Source organism: Rhinatrema bivittatum, chromosome 19, assembly GCF_901001135.1.
Source record: "Rhinatrema bivittatum chromosome 19, aRhiBiv1.1, whole genome shotgun sequence".
In the NCBI taxonomy this organism is placed as follows: domain Eukaryota; kingdom Metazoa; phylum Chordata; class Amphibia; order Gymnophiona; family Rhinatrematidae; genus Rhinatrema; species Rhinatrema bivittatum.
This window is the reverse complement of record NC_042633.1, coordinates 31,362,939-31,378,697: the sequence shown is the minus strand read 5'-3', so window position 1 is coordinate 31,378,697 and position 15,759 is coordinate 31,362,939. Positions and strand designations below refer to the sequence as shown.

The 15,759-nt window shown below is 47.8% G+C and overlaps 1 protein-coding gene across 1 annotated transcript in view; it reads left to right on the top strand.

The window, feature by feature from the left end:
- Positions 1-3,525: 3,525 nt before the first annotated feature.
- Positions 3,526-15,759, top strand: part of IL4I1 (interleukin 4 induced 1) — a 30,347-nt gene continuing 18,113 nt past the window's right edge. Inside the window, exons 1-5 of the mRNA XM_029584505.1 lie at positions 3,526-3,543; positions 6,619-6,631; positions 7,904-8,118; positions 9,915-10,027; positions 10,935-11,136. Coding sequence (XP_029440365.1) covers positions 3,526-3,543; positions 6,619-6,631; positions 7,904-8,118; positions 9,915-10,027; positions 10,935-11,136 — 561 coding nt within the window. The remainder of the gene's footprint in view (positions 3,544-6,618; positions 6,632-7,903; positions 8,119-9,914; positions 10,028-10,934; positions 11,137-15,759) is intronic.

Here is a 15,759-nt window from a genome sequence, read left to right as displayed (position 1 = left end):
TTCCTGTAGGACTTGGCCGTCGAAGCAGTCCTGTGCTTTCTCCCTTATGTCTGCGTACCAGTATCCCAGACAAGGGAGTATCCTGCATGGAGTGGCAGATACTACCATAAGAAGCTTGCTGGGCAGACTGGATGGGCCATCTGGTCCTATGCTGCAGTCATTACTATGTTGTTATGTATGCTACTATTTTAAAGCCACCAAAGTCCTATGGGAGATACGTGAAGTGCGTTTGCTTCTGCAGCCTCTTAAAATTAGGAGCCCACTTATGCATGGTAGGCATATTTTAAATCATATATGCACAAGCGCATGCATGTTTTAAAATTCCAGCTGAACTCCGCTCGCCCACGGATATGCACTTGTATGGGTGCATGCATGCTCGATTTAAAATTAGCCTGTTTGAATTGTATATGGTTGCCTGGAATTCATCTGCTTGCAGTGGGAAAATCCCAGGGTTGATATCATTGTTCGATGACTTTATCTGTGGTTACTCACAGGGTTCTAGAGAATACTCAGATTTGGTTTCATTTTGAGTAAGGCAGAGGTCCCAGCAGAGTCTATAAAAGAAGAGGCAGACGCCCCAAGGAAAGCATGCATCTGCAGCTTCTGTCTAGCAAAAGATCCGAGCCAGGCTGGCAGGTGGCAGCCGTACATCGCCGGCCACCAGAACAGAGCCCGGGGAAAAGTAAGTGTGGTTTCCTGATTGCTGCTGCTTAAACTTAGATCCAAAGGCATGGGATTGAAATATCTTTAAAGAATGACGTGTTCCTTCCCTGTTCCCCCCTTCCCCATACATACCCCATGTTGCAAAACTAAGATGCATGATCCCTGTTTTAAACTCATCTGCTCAGATCTGCTCCAGTTTCTTTCATTATTCAAAACTCCTTCCAGTTGACTAGCACTTAATTAAACAGAGCACCCTGCTGTTTCTTAACTGCCATACCAGCATCCACTATGTACCCATTCAGCCTCTCTATGCCCAATGTAGCCCTAACATGCTGTGAACTCTCCAGTTGGAAAAGCGTGATATAAATAACAGATAATATGTGCTATGAAAAACAGGATGGATTGGATGGGATATGGGAGGTTTGTATATCTATCTATATATCTATCTACTAGCTAGCCAGCTAGATCTGTATATATGTATATTAGGGATGTGCCTTTATTTCAAAACAAATGGTAACCTGAACCAAAATGGCAATTTTCATTTTCATTCATTTTACCCCCAGTTTTGGAGGGTTTTCATTTTTGGAAAACAGTGCACACTATTTGCAAAAGCACATGCAATCTGGAATAGTGCATGCTATTTGTAAACAGTATCGTGCTATTTTGAAGAAACAAACAAAAAAAAACAAACTCCTAAAAGTCAAAATAATGCCATGAAATACAATTCAGGCAAAAACCACCCCGAATACAAATGAAATTAACCAAACTGAAAAAAAAATATAGCTGCATATCCCTAATATATACATAGATAGATAGATAGGAGAGAAGGCGTTATTACATAGAAATGTAAAACAACAGGAGAAAAAAAATACAAGAAGCAGGAAACATGAGAACAGAAGAATGAAAAGTAAAAAAAACCAGAATGAAGGAGAACACCAATCTCTAGGGTGAGGGAAACTCAAAAGTTCTTATCAACACCAATCAAGGAAGAGCAGCTGTGATCTGCATTAGGTTAAAACAATGCAAGGAACCTCAGGGAAGTGCAAGTCACCTTCGACCCCATATTCCCTGCTGAATCCCCCCCCCCCCCCCCCCAAACATGCCACAAAATTTGTGCCCAAAATCCTCCACTATGGAATGCAAGAGGAGAATTTCAGCGCCTAAAAGGTGGAATATGCTGCAATTTCTCAGTTCTCTGGCATTTTTTTTTTTTTTTATTCTTTATTTATAATCTTTTAACAAATATACAAATAAAATTTGTATCAGAAAAAACAGAGATACAGAAGATAACAAATAGTCTGTCTGTAGAGTCTTGTTCCTCTGCAGGCTTTTAACATCCAAAAATAACATAATATTTAGAACACTCTTGTTTCATAGGAAATATGGAGAGAAAGGAAATATTTAAAGGAGTTTACAAGGAAATCAAATACAATAAGGTGCCCTTGTCACATCTAATTCTCTATCGTCCCTATATTCTCATCGGGGATTCTCCTGCCAGACAAGAAGGCCTTCAGTTGATCTGGTATAAAAAAGATATATGTATTCCTGGCCAGTTTTATGATGCATTTACATGGGTAGCGTAGCTTAAAACTACCCCCCAATGCTAGGGTCTCAGGTCTCATCTGGAGAAATTCTTTTCTACGCTGTTGCGTAGACTTTGCCAAGTCTGGGTAAATTCGAATAAGACCCCCACAAAACAATTCAGTGATATTTTTGAAATAATTCCTCATAATCTTAGAAATAGCATTTTCATCAAAGAAAGAAACAAAGAGAACTGCACGATCTATTATTTCTACATTAGAATTTTCAAGGTAATCGGTCAGATTTTGCAAATCTGGCCCTTGTTGGGGAACAACTGAAGGAGTGCTAGTTTTCTTTGGTAGAAAGAACAATTTCTTAACTGGTGGAATCTCTTGCTGAGGGATTTTTAAAGCTTCCATTACATATTTCTTAAATGAAAAAAGTGGGATTTCTCCCATTAAAATCGGGAAATTCAAAAGTCTCAAGTTCAAGTGTCTCATATGATTTTCTATGGACTCCAACCTCCTTAATGTTGAAATTCTTTCTGCTACAATTGAAGCGTTTGTAGCTTGGAGGCTTTTTATTTCTTCATTTATTTGTTTTATGGAATTATCTTGTTCTATAAATTTCTGACTCGTGTCTTTTTCAAGTGTCCCCACTTTGGCTGAAATTTCATCAAGTTGTAAGGACTGATTGTCTAGCTTAGTAGACATCCTCGTCATGAGATCCCAGATATTGTCTAGGGTTATTATCGCCGGTTTAGTAAATTGCTGGGTGAGCGATTTTCTTACCCCGTGTCCAATGCTCTTCTCCAGCTCTCCCGATGTACTGGGGACAGCCGCCGCCATTTCCTCTACTCTCCCTGGCGTCTCAGCTGCACGGGGTTGCAGGATCCCTCCTGACTCTCCAGCCGTCCGGGCGCCTTCTGATCCACTCAGCTGATTGCATCGAACCTCCTCGGTTTGCAAATCAGCTTCTCCAGCGACCGTTGGGGGCAAAGCTCGTGCCGGCGTTCTAGGGTCCGGAGGGCTTAGTGATGTTTCCCCGGGAGAGTACAGCTCTCCTTCCGCCGACTCTCCAATAGGGCTAACCGCCCTCAATTCCGATGTGACCACGGCGAACTCTGAAATCAAACGTTGTCCGGCAGCAGTGTCCTGGTCGGGTGGATAGACCCGGACCTTGCCCTTCCTTTTGTGAGGCATCTTTGAGGTATTTGCGCTTGTTGCTTATTTTCAGAAAATCTGTGGTCCGGAGCTAACGCCAGTGCTCCCGCTCAGGGCGCCATCTTGGTTTCTCTCCAAGTGTTCTCTGGCATTTTGACTTTTTCTTTCAAAAGGGGACATGAGGGGTCCTGAAAAGGTAACTTTAATCTTGATTTGCCCACTAAACACTATGGACAAAGAAAATGGCAAAATCAAAGAGTTTTCGTGAATTTTTAATTTTGTGTTGCCAAGTTGAAGGAGCCAGTTTACATTGTGTGTTTTTCTATGACCTTGAGTAGTTTTGCTCATCTCCTATCCCTGATGCAAAAAGTTTCGACTTCAGACTGTGGAAAGCAATTGCCTCTTTGGCACACCCACATGACACCGGAAGATATCCTTCAGTACCAGGCGTCTTGTTAATTTAGTTACACAATGCTGTGCTGAGGCTTCAAACTTTAGCGACAAAATGGTACCTCAACTTTTCTTTCTGACCCAGAGTCAGGGTGAAATCCCAGATGACAGCTAAAGTCTCTTGCCTGCCACAGACCATAAATTCCCTTTCTAAATCTTGGGGCACTTCTGTTTTAATAGACGGGAATTTCTAAACAGATCCGAGAAGTGGTTCCAAATGCCCCTAAACACCAGTCTTTGTGGTGTTTGGACATTCAAAGTAGACAAGAAAGATCAAGAAAGTAAGTGTGTCATGTGCTACAGCTAGAAAAGAACGAATTCACGTATAAAACTTGCCGTACGTTCTTAAAAACCTCGCCCGTCTAGATTCTATGATGTCACTAGGAATTCTGTTTGGTTTTTTTTTTTAATGAAAAGTTTGAAGTGCTTACCCCACTTACAATATGGCAAAAGAAACCTAACCAAGAACTAGTAACTTTATTAGACTAAGAAATGTAGGTTTGCAATGTCCAAAGCTTTCATTTGGAAACATTCTTTGCATTTGGCCATCTGAAAGTTGGAGAGTTAGATACAATCATTTATTATTAAGTTCTCTCTCTCTATATATGGTTTTGATTTTCTGATTGTTTATGTAATTGTATATTTTAATTTTATGGTATTTGTTGGTAACTATTGTAGGGGATTTGGTAGCGTTTATGTGTCAATATTTTTGTTTTAATCTTATTGTGAGCCACCATGGGCCATAATTTGGGGATATGATGGTTTAAGTATATGAGGTCCAACACATTTTAGGGAATCCCAAAAAATGTAACCATGAATTTTCAGTATATATCACAATTCAAGAATCTTCATATACTTTATTATACATCTCACATGAACATGTTATTAAATTACATTTTATAACAATTGAATACATGTTTAACATTGTAATACACACATATTTCTGATGATAACACCATATTCAACAATGCATATATATCAACCACTATATTCCTCACCACACATACACAATGTATATACACAACCATATAGTGGTTGATATATATGCATTGTTGAATATGGTGTTATCATCACCACTCCAGGGTATCACTACATTCCAGTAACAGCTACCAATAAGCCATAGCACCTAGCCATAGGTGCTATGTCCCAGGATCAGGCAACTCCACCAACCCATCATTCACCTACTCCATCCACCTAACCCTCACTCATCAGCTGGGGTAGGATAGTGAGTTAGAGAGGAGCACATAAGTAAGTGGGGCAAAACAAGGTGGGTGGGGGGTTAGGTAGGTAGGGGAAGATGATAGTGGGGGGGGGGGGGTGAGAGATTAGATAAGTGGGTGAGAAATGAATTAGTGGTTGGGGAGGTAGATGGGTTAGAAGAGAGTGAATGAGGTTAGGCGGTGGGGGCCATTCTTGAAGGATGAGCTTAGGAGGTAGTAGACATATGGCCTAATTTTAAAAGGCCAGTGTGTGCCAATATTGGGAGATACGCGCGTGGCCATTTTCAAAGGCCTGCAGCTACACGCGTATCTCCCGGTAGAACAGCCGGCAAAGTATAAAGGGGTGGGCCGGGGCGATCCAGGGGCAGGGCGTGGGTGGGCTGGGACAGTGCCATTAGGCGCTGTCCCGCTGAAGCACATGCTGGCAGCCAGCCGGCTTGTGCAACTTACTACTGCTCGGGAGAGCAGGGAAATTGTGAAACAATAAATGGAAGGGTTTTAAGGGTCGGGGAGGATAGGGGAAAAGGCAGGCAGGGAAGGTAGGGGCTTAGGAAGTTCCCTCCCAGTTTTCTCCTTTATTGGAGCAGACTGGGAGGGGACTGGGGGAAAGGCCCTATCGCGTTGCCGCCCGCTTGGCCCAAAATCTCCCCACTTGCATGCACGAGTCAGAACTCGCACACACATGTGTGCAGCGATATCAAACTGGGTGTGCACGTGCATGCACGCATGTTAGAAAATCAGCGCCTCCATGTGCATGTGCCGGGAACTGCGCACACGTGCACGCCCACGCGCGGGTCTAAAAATGCACCTTATAGTGGGTAGTGGTGTGATATAGAGGAGGAGCTAGGGGTGTGTGTGTGTGGGTTTAGAGGGTGTGGAGAGACCTGGCCTGGTGTGAGGGGCCCAGCCTAAGGTCAGCAGGTCTTCAACTTGGGATCCCAGGTCAGTGCATGGCTCTGCCAAGTCTTGAGCTGTCATTTAGATGCCGATAACTTTATTGGCAATTTTACAAGCGATCCCCAAGAAACACAAAGCATGATTAGAAGAGAAGACACGACAAAATAACAATAGTAAAGTTACAGCTTGTAGAAAGTCTCTCTAATCACTGGTCAGCTTTCATTTCATTCTTTTGTGGCAAGTCTTTGACCTTCTCTGGCAGCTTTGGGAAATGTGCATCTTCCATGCCTTCTGTATGCTGCCCAGCAGAGGGGGGAAACCCTTTTGGTTTCTATTTCTCTGGTATTGCACTGGATACAGGGTCCGCCTTCCGGCTCAGATTTTTCAAGCCGTCGCTAGAAAGAAGAAGCTGTGCACGATGACAGATGTTCTCAGAAAGGCGCTCGTTTAAGGGCCACCCCTGGGGTCCAGGAGCAGTGGTGGCTTTTCCGTGGCTCGCCTGTATGGGTTCTGAAAGTGCACTGGCTGGGAGCCCCTGCTCTAGGGAAGTCCAAAGATAGCAGTGTGGTTAGAAACCCAAGACTGGGACGGGCCAGCGGCAGCCCGACGTGCCCACGGAACGTGGCATGAAAAGAGCTCCCCCCCCCCCCCCCCACACACACATGCTGAGAGCCTTTTCTGTGTTCCTTTTTTTTTTGTGGCAGGATTTGTGCCTGGGTGAGCTGCCAGAGATCTGTCAACAGGAAGATCGAGAGAGGGGGAGAAAATGAAACTGCACTGTACGTTTTGGTTGCGAAGCTCCTTGGTGACATTGTGGAGGTTTCTCTTACACATCTAGTAGAGATTAAAGCAGGATGCGCCCCCCTCACCAGACACACACACATACATCCATACATCCCTTGCCAGGGCACCCCAGTCCTGATATTCCAGTACTGAGACCCTCACACAACCACAGCTCTCCCAATGCACCTCACTCCTGCCCTGCAGCACCTCCTGCTATTCCAGTCCTGAGACCCTCACACACAGCTCTGCCAATGCACCTCACTCCTGCCCTGCAGCACCCCCTGCTATTCCAGTACTGAGACCCTGACACACAGCTCTGCCAATGCAGCTCACTCCTGCCCTGCAGCAGCCCCTGCTATTCCAGTACTGAGACCCTCACACACAGCTCTACCAATGCACCTCACTCCTGCTCTGCAGCACCTCCTGCTATTCCAGTACTGAGACCCTCACACACAGCTCTACCAATGCACCTCACTCCTGTCCTGCAGCACCCCCTGCTATTCCAGTACTGAGACCCTCACACAACCACAGCTCTGCCAATGCACCTCACTCCTGCCCTGCAGCACCCCCTGCTGTTCCAGTACTGAGACCCTCACACACAGCTCTGCCAATGCACCTCACTCCTGCCCTGCAGCACCCCCTGCTATTCCAGTACTGAGACCCTCACACACAGCTCTACCAATGCACCTCACTCCTGTCCTGCAGCACCCCCTGCTATTCCAGTACTGAGACCCTCACACACAGCTCTGCCAATGCACCTCACTCCTGTCCTGCAGCACCCCCTGCTATTCCAGTACTGAGACCCTCACACACAGCTCTACCAATGCACCTCACTCCTGCCCTGCAGCACCCCCTGCTATTCCAGTGCTGAGACCCTCACACACAGCTCTGCCAATGCACCTCACTCCTTCCCTACAGCTGCTCTTCTAGGACTGAGAAATCCTCCTGCTCCCACACAGCTATCAATGAATTCCACTTCTGCCAAGTGGTCCCCTCTGCTATTCCAGTACTGAGATGCTCCACACAGTTCTGCCAATGCACCTCACTCCCGGCCTGCAGCACCCTCTGCTATTCCAGTACTGAGGTGCCCTGCAGCACCACCCATCTCTCTCTCCCTCTCTCTCACTCACACACACACAGCTGTGCCATAGGACAAAGGAAGGTGGAAGTTAGTCAGGCCGTTACAGTCTCTCTTTCTTCCATCAGGGATTGCCCTCAGCTCTCTGATTCTGGCCCTCTTTCCTTCGGATGCCTCGGACGATCCACTCGATCGATGCTTTCAGGATCCCGACTACAAGGAGCTGCTGGGCATCGCGGCTCACGGTCTGGGGCGCACAACCAAACCCAAGCGGGTGGTGATTGTTGGAGCTGGCATCGCTGGGCTTACAGCAGCCAAAGTTCTGCAGGACGCTGGCCACGAGGTGAGGTGAAGGTGGACAGCTCCTTCTCTCCAGGCAGCAGAGCTGCGTGGCCCGTAGGAGAGCAGGAGTGAGCTGGTTGCTGGGGTTGTTCACGGCCTTGCTCTGGTTCTTGTTCCCCACCTTCTCCTTCCCAATCCCGGAAGGCCTGCCTGGTGATCTTGGGCAAGACACTTGATCAGCCCTGTGCGGAAGCTTAGCTTGCATAACCCGAGGGGGCCCCGGGAGAGCAGCAGGAAACGTTGGTTGCTGTGACGTTTTCCCTCACTTGGATATTATGCTTTATTGATTGCTGGGCAGTCTCAATATCAGTAACAAATCTCCAAACTCAATGCGCAGGAAGATAATACATGTTGATTTTCCCTAGGGGAAAATGAAAGAATATTTTGGGTGGCAGCATGGGGTCGGAATAAGGGTATAGAAGGTGCTTCTAACCTGCTTAATTTCCCCAAATTTTCAAGGAATCAATCCCACAGTTACTTTTTCTATAAAAAAAGAAATTGGGTAAACTGTACACACTTCAACCTCCGGCCTGTTCTTTTATTTGGGGGGGAGGGTCCAATAGCGCCTGCACTTTTGGAAACGTCATGCACGCAAGCTCCTCTGACCTGGACGCGCCTAAAGAGTTCCTGTTTTCTGGGCGAACTGTGGCCACTCTTGGGAGCTGATGCAATAAAGGGCACCCAGCCTAGTGCACAGGTCAATGCGCAGTTGGAAGCGCGTTTTGGACGCGCTAGACTAACACCCGATTGAGTAAGGGCATTAGCGTGTCCAAACGAATGCATAGCCAACAGCACTTATCACACGTAACTTCTATTAGCCATTACCCCCCAGTGCAGAAAATCCCCCGGCACCCAACCCACTCTCGTCAAACGTAACGCTAGTCCCGGAGCTGGTGTTAAGTCATTCCGCACGGCCTTTACCCAGAGGTATTTACCACGGCAAGGCCCAGTTGATCTGCGGAGCCTACGACTGCAGACTCCGGCTCCGGTGGAGAAGACAGAAAATCGAATCCTGCCAGCCTGAGGGCCACACTGCTCATGGCTAAAAACGTCTTTTGCTGCCTGAGTGGAAAAGGTGGTCGTCTAGCCAAGACCCGCCGGAAACAAGACGGCTCGCAGCAATGGCCTTAAGCGCCCGCGGCAAACAGCCACGTCTCCTGGGCGCCCGATGCGTTCAAGCGCTAGGAACGCGCAAGTTCCTCCCTAGCGCGTCCTTGTTACCGCAGCAGCGCATTTTAGTGCTGCATCGGGCGCTCAGGAGAGGTGGCTGCGTGCGTGTTAAGGGAAACGGGCGCTCAATGCGCGCGCCCGTTTTACCGCACAGGACATTGCATCGGTCCCTCGGGGGGGGGGGGAGGTCCTCGGACAGGGTGGTTTACCTCCGCTGAAGCATTATTTACCAGCTGCAACCCTTCTTGTTGCATCGTTAGACCGAAATATGTGGTAGCTTCCAAGGTGCGGGAATAGCAGGTCCACTGACCACCAATGATGTTGAGTAAACATCGGCCATCATCAAAGAGAACGGAGCCAGGTGGTGGTGCTCATCAGGTGGAAAGGTTTGGCTGGGTTCTCTGCAGGCTGTGATGCCTTGTCTCGGACCGTCACGAGGACCAGTGGGAAAGTGCCGTGGCACATGAGCTCTTCTTCCCCCCCCCCCCCCCCCCCGCTGCCCACGTCCCTTGTTTTTCTCCTTGGGCATCTCCGCTTCACCCACCCGATTTCCATACTGCCTCTCTGAAGATGACCTGCGGTGGCGCATTTTAAAGGAAGGCTTTCTTTTTCCCCCCCCTCTCACAGATCTATCTGTTGGAAGCAAGCAACCGTGTCGGCGGGAGGATGCGGACTTTCCGCAACGAGAGCGCCGGGTGGCACGTGGAGCTGGGGGCCATGCGGCTGCCTAGTTTCCACCGGTAAGTCCTTCGGGGTCTGGAAGATTCCCTTGCAGCTGCTATGCTCTCCTTTCAAGTGAGAGAGAGGGGACTCTAAAGCAGCTCAAATTTACAGTTGCTCTGGTCATGTAGACCAGAGCAACTGGAGTTGGCCACGGCTGGGACTAGGGTTTCTGATGTTGAGTATTATTGTTAATACTTTACAGTGTATTAGTGACTGGATAGGTAGTCAGTGTAGTTCCATTAATATTGGTGAGATATGATCATACTTCTTAGCTCCTGTTAAAAGTCTTGCAGCAGCATGTTGAAGCAGTCGTAGTGGTATTTGACTAGCAGGAAGCAAAACTAGGAATGTGGATTAGCTTTATCTTGGAAAACAGAACCAGTAGGCAGCTCTACAAAGTTTCCATGCACTGGATCTGGGACGCTGGACCTGGGTGGGTGAGTTTCGATGACCTGCAGCACAAGATGGGGAGAAGAGTCTTTGGTGATAACTTGCATCAAGCACATTACTGGTTCCAAACTTCAAGGATGGAGGGTGTGGGGACTAGAATCCTGTATTCTGATTGGCTGGCACCCAACATTCTATTTACTACTGCACGCCATTGTTATCATGAAAGCTTTACACTTCATGGGAGGGGCCTAGAGCAATGGGTCGGGAATCCTGTATTGATTGCTTCATGCCCAATCTCTACTCTACTTGCATTCTCCGTTGTCTTGCCGGTACAAAATCTATATGCCAGACGTGTTTGCCAAGGTCATTCCAAACTGTTTATAAATTTGAATAAGTATTTCTCTTGGCTTTATTAATTTAAATCTTCTGCCTGAGGTTTAACAACACTGCCAGGACAGAGGAAGAGGAAGTGTCCATTTGGACACTTCCTCTTCCTTTGCATGCATATTGCCTAACACTCTGCTTATTTCCCAGGATAGTTCAGACCTACGTTAAAAAGCTTGGTCTTCAACGCTCTGAATTTATCGAGTACAACCTGAACACGTGGTATGCGGTGAATGGGGTTCTGGAGAGAACCTATGCCGTGCGTGATAACCCAGACGTGTTGCAGTACAAAGTCAGTGCCAGAGAAAGAGGAAAGAGTGCCGATCGGCTCTTCCAGGAGTCCCTGGCCAAGGTACTGTCCCCAGAAAATGGTTTGGGTAACATTTGTTTATCAGGTTACGAACTGCTGGTCACCTCACAGAGACCAAGGTTATGAGAGAGCCCCAGCTGACTGTGCCCAGTCAGTATGTGAGAGAGAAGCTCCCTGTCTCTAAGGTGTGCAGACACACTGCCCCAGGCTCTGATACTGGAAATGTGAGTGCGAGACAAGATCCAAATACATGCACACACTGCCCCAGGCTCTGATACTGGAAATGTGAGTGCGAGACAAGATCCAAATACATGCACACACTGCCCCAGGCTCCGATACTGGAAATGTGAGTGCGAGACAAGATCCAAATACATGCACACACTGCCCCAGGCTCCGATACTGGAAATGTGAGTGCGAGACAAGATCCAAATACATGCACACACTGCCCCAGGCTCCGATACTGGAAATGTGAGTGCGAGACAAGATCCAAATACATGCACACACTGCCCCAGGCTCCGATACTGGAAATGTGAGTGCGAGACAAGATCCAAATACATGCACACACTGCCCCAGGCTCTGATTCTGGAAATGTGAGTGCGAGACAAGATCCAAATACATGCACACACTGCCCCAGGTTCTGATTCTGGAAATGTGAGTGCGAGACAAGATCCAAATACATGCACACACTGCCCCAGGCTCTGATACTGGAAATGTGAGTGCGAGACAAGATCCAAATACATGCACACACTGCCCCAGGCTCTGATTCTGGAAATGTGAGTGCGAGACAAGATCCAAATACATGCACACACTGCCCCAGGCTCTGATACTGGAAATGTGAGTGCGAGACAAGATCCAAATACATGCACACACTGCCCCAGGCTCTGATACTGGAAATGTGAGTGCGAGACAAGATCCAAATACATGCACACACTGCCCCAGGCTCTGATACTGGAAATGTGAGTGCGAGACAAGATCCAAATACATGCACACACTGCCCCAGGCTCTGATACTGGAAATGTGAGTGCGAGACAAGATCCAAATACATGCACACACTGCCCCAGGCTCTGATACTGGAAATGTGAGTGCGAGACAAGATCCAAATACATGCACACACTGCCCCAGGCTCTGATACTGGAAATGTGAGTGCGAGACAAGATCCAAATACATGCACACACTGCCCCAGGCTCTGATACTGGAAATGTGAGTGCGAGACAAGATCCAAATACATGCACACACTGCCCCAGGCTCTGATACTGGAAATGTGAGTGCGAGACAAGATCCAAATACATGCACACACTGCCCCAGGCTCTGATTCTGGAAATGTGAGTGCGAGACAAGATCCAAATACATGCACACACTGCCCCAGGTTCTGATTCTGGAAATGTGAGTGCGAGACAAGATCCAAATACATGCACACACTGCCCCAGGTTCTGATTCTGGAAATGTGAGTGCGAGACAAGATCCAAATACATGCACACACTGCCCCAGGCTCTGATTCTGGAAATGTGAGTGCGAGACAAGATCCAAATACATGCACACACTGCCCCAGGCTCTGATACTGGAAATGTGAGTGCGAGACAAGATCCAAATACATGCACACACTGCCCCAGGCTCTGATACTGGAAATGTGAGTGCGAGACAAGATCCAAATACATGCACACACTGTCCCAGGCTCTGATACTGGAAATGTGAGTGCGAGACAAGATCCAAATACATGCACACACTGCCCCAGGCTCTGATACTGGAAATGTGAGTGCGAGACAAGATCCAAATACATGCACACACTGCCCCAGGCTCTGATACTGGAAATGTGAGTGCGAGACAAGATCCAAATACATGCACACACTGCCCCAGGCTCTGATACTGGAAATGTGAGTGCGAGACAAGATCCAAATACATGCACACACTGCCCCAGGCTCTGATACTGGAAATGTGAGTGCGAGACAAGATCCAAATACATGCACACACTGCCCCAGGCTCTGATACTGGAAATGTGAGTGCGAGACAAGATCCAAATACATGCACACACTGCCCCAGGCTCTGATTCTGGAAATGTGAGTGCGAGACAAGATCCAAATACATGCACACACTGCCCCAGGCTCTGATTCTGGAAATGTGAGTGCGAGACAAGATCCAAATACATGCACACACTGCCCCAGGCTCTGATACTGGAAATGTGAGTGCGAGACAAGATCCAAATACATGCACACACTGCCCCAGGTTCTGATTCTGGAAATGTGAGTGCGAGACAAGATCCAAATACATGCACACACTGCCCCAGGCTCTGATACTGGAAATGTGAGTGCGAGACAAGATCCAAATACATGCACACACTGCCCCAGGCTCTGATTCTGGAAATGTGAGTGCGAGACAAGATCCAAATACATGCACACACTGCCCCAGGCTCTGATACTGGAAATGTGAGTGCGAGACAAGATCCAAATACATGCACACACTGCCCCAGGCTCTGATACTGGAAATGTGAGTGCGAGACAAGATCCAAATACATGCACACACTGCCCCAGGCTCTGATACTGGAAATGTGAGTGCGAGACAAGATCCAAATACATGCACACACTGCCCCAGGCTCTGATACTGGAAATGTGAGTGCGAGACAAGATCCAAATACATGCACACACTGCCCCAGGCTCTGATACTGGAAATGTGAGTGCGAGACAAGATCCAAATACATGCACACACTGCCCCAGGCTCTGATACTGGAAATGTGAGTGCGAGACAAGATCCAAATACATGCACACACTGCCCCAGGCTCTGATACTGGAAATGTGAGTGCGAGACAAGATCCAAATACATGCACACACTGCCCCAGGCTCTGATACTGGAAATGTGAGTGCGAAACAAGATCCAAATACATGCACACACTGCCCCAGGCTCTGATACTGGAAATGTGAGTGCGAGACAAGATCCAAATACATGCACACACTGCCCCAGGTTCTGATTCTGGAAATGTGAGTGCGAGACAAGATCCAAATACATGCACACACTGCCCCAGGCTCTGATACTGGAAATGTGAGTGCGAGACAAGATCCAAATACATGCACACACTGCCCCAGGCTCTGATACTGGAAATGTGAGTGCGAGACAAGATCCAAATACATGCACACACTGCCCCAGGCTCTGATACTGGAAATGTGAGTGCGAGACAAGATCCAAATACATGCACACACTGCCCCAGGCTCTGATACTGGAAATGTGAGTGCGAGACAAGATCCAAATACATGCACACACTGCCCCAGGCTCTGATACTGGAAATGTGAGTGCGAGACAAGATCCAAATACATGCACACACTGCCCCAGGCTCTGATACTGGAAATGTGAGTGCGAGACAAGATCCAAATACATGCACACACTGCCCAGGCTCTGATACTGGAAATGTGAGTGCGAGACAAGATCCAAATACATGCACACACTGCCCCAGGCTCTGATACTGGAAATGTGAGTGCGAGACAAGATCCAAATACATGCACACACTGCCCCAGGCTCTGATACTGGAAATGTGAGTGCGAGACAAGATCCAAATACATGCACACACTGCCCCAGGCTCTGATACTGGAAATGTGAGTGCGAGACAAGATCCAAATACATGCACACACTGCCCCAGGCTCTGATACTGGAAATGTGAGTGCGAGACAAGATCCAAATACATGCACACACTGCCCCAGGTTCTGATTCTGGAAATGTGAGTGCGAGACAAGATCCAAATACATGCACACACTGCCCCAGGCTCTGATACTGGAAATGTGAGTGCGAGACAAGATCCAAATACATGCACACACTGCCCCAGGCTCTGATACTGGAAATGTGAGTGCGAGACAAGATCCAAATACATGCACACACTGCCCCAGGCTCTGATACTGGAAATGTGAGTGCGAGACAAGATCCAAATACATGCACACACTGCCCCAGGCTCTGATACTGGAAATGTGAGTGCGAGACAAGATCCAAATACATGCACACACTGCCCCAGGCTCTGATACTGGAAATGTGAGTGCGAGACAAGATCCAAATACATGCACACACTGCCCCAGGCTCTGATACTGGAAATGTGAGTGCGAGACAAGATCCAAATACATGCACACACTGCCCCAGGCTCTGATACTGGAATGTGAGTGCGAGACAAGATCCAAATACATGCACACACTGCCCCAGGCTCTGATACTGGAAATGTGAGTGCGAGACAAGATCCAAATACATGCACACACTGCCCCAGGCTCTGATACTGGAAATGTGAGTGCGAGACAAGATCCAAATACATGCACACACTGCCCCAGGCTCTGATTCTGGAAATGTGAGTGCGAGACAAGATCCAAATACATGCACACACTGCCCCAGGCTCTGATACTGGAAATGTGAGTGCGAGACAAGATCCAAATACATGCACACACTGCCCCAGGCTCTGATACTGGAAATGTGAGTGCGAGACAAGATCCAAATACATGCACACACTGCCCCAGGCTCTGATACTGGAAATGTGAGTGCGAGACAAGATCCAAATACATGCACACACTGCCCAGGCTCTGATACTGGAAATGTGAGTGCGAGACAAGATCCAAATACATGCACACACTGCCCCAGGCTCTGATACTGGAAATGTGAGTGCGAGACAAGATCCAAATACATGCACACACTGCCCCAGGTTCTGAT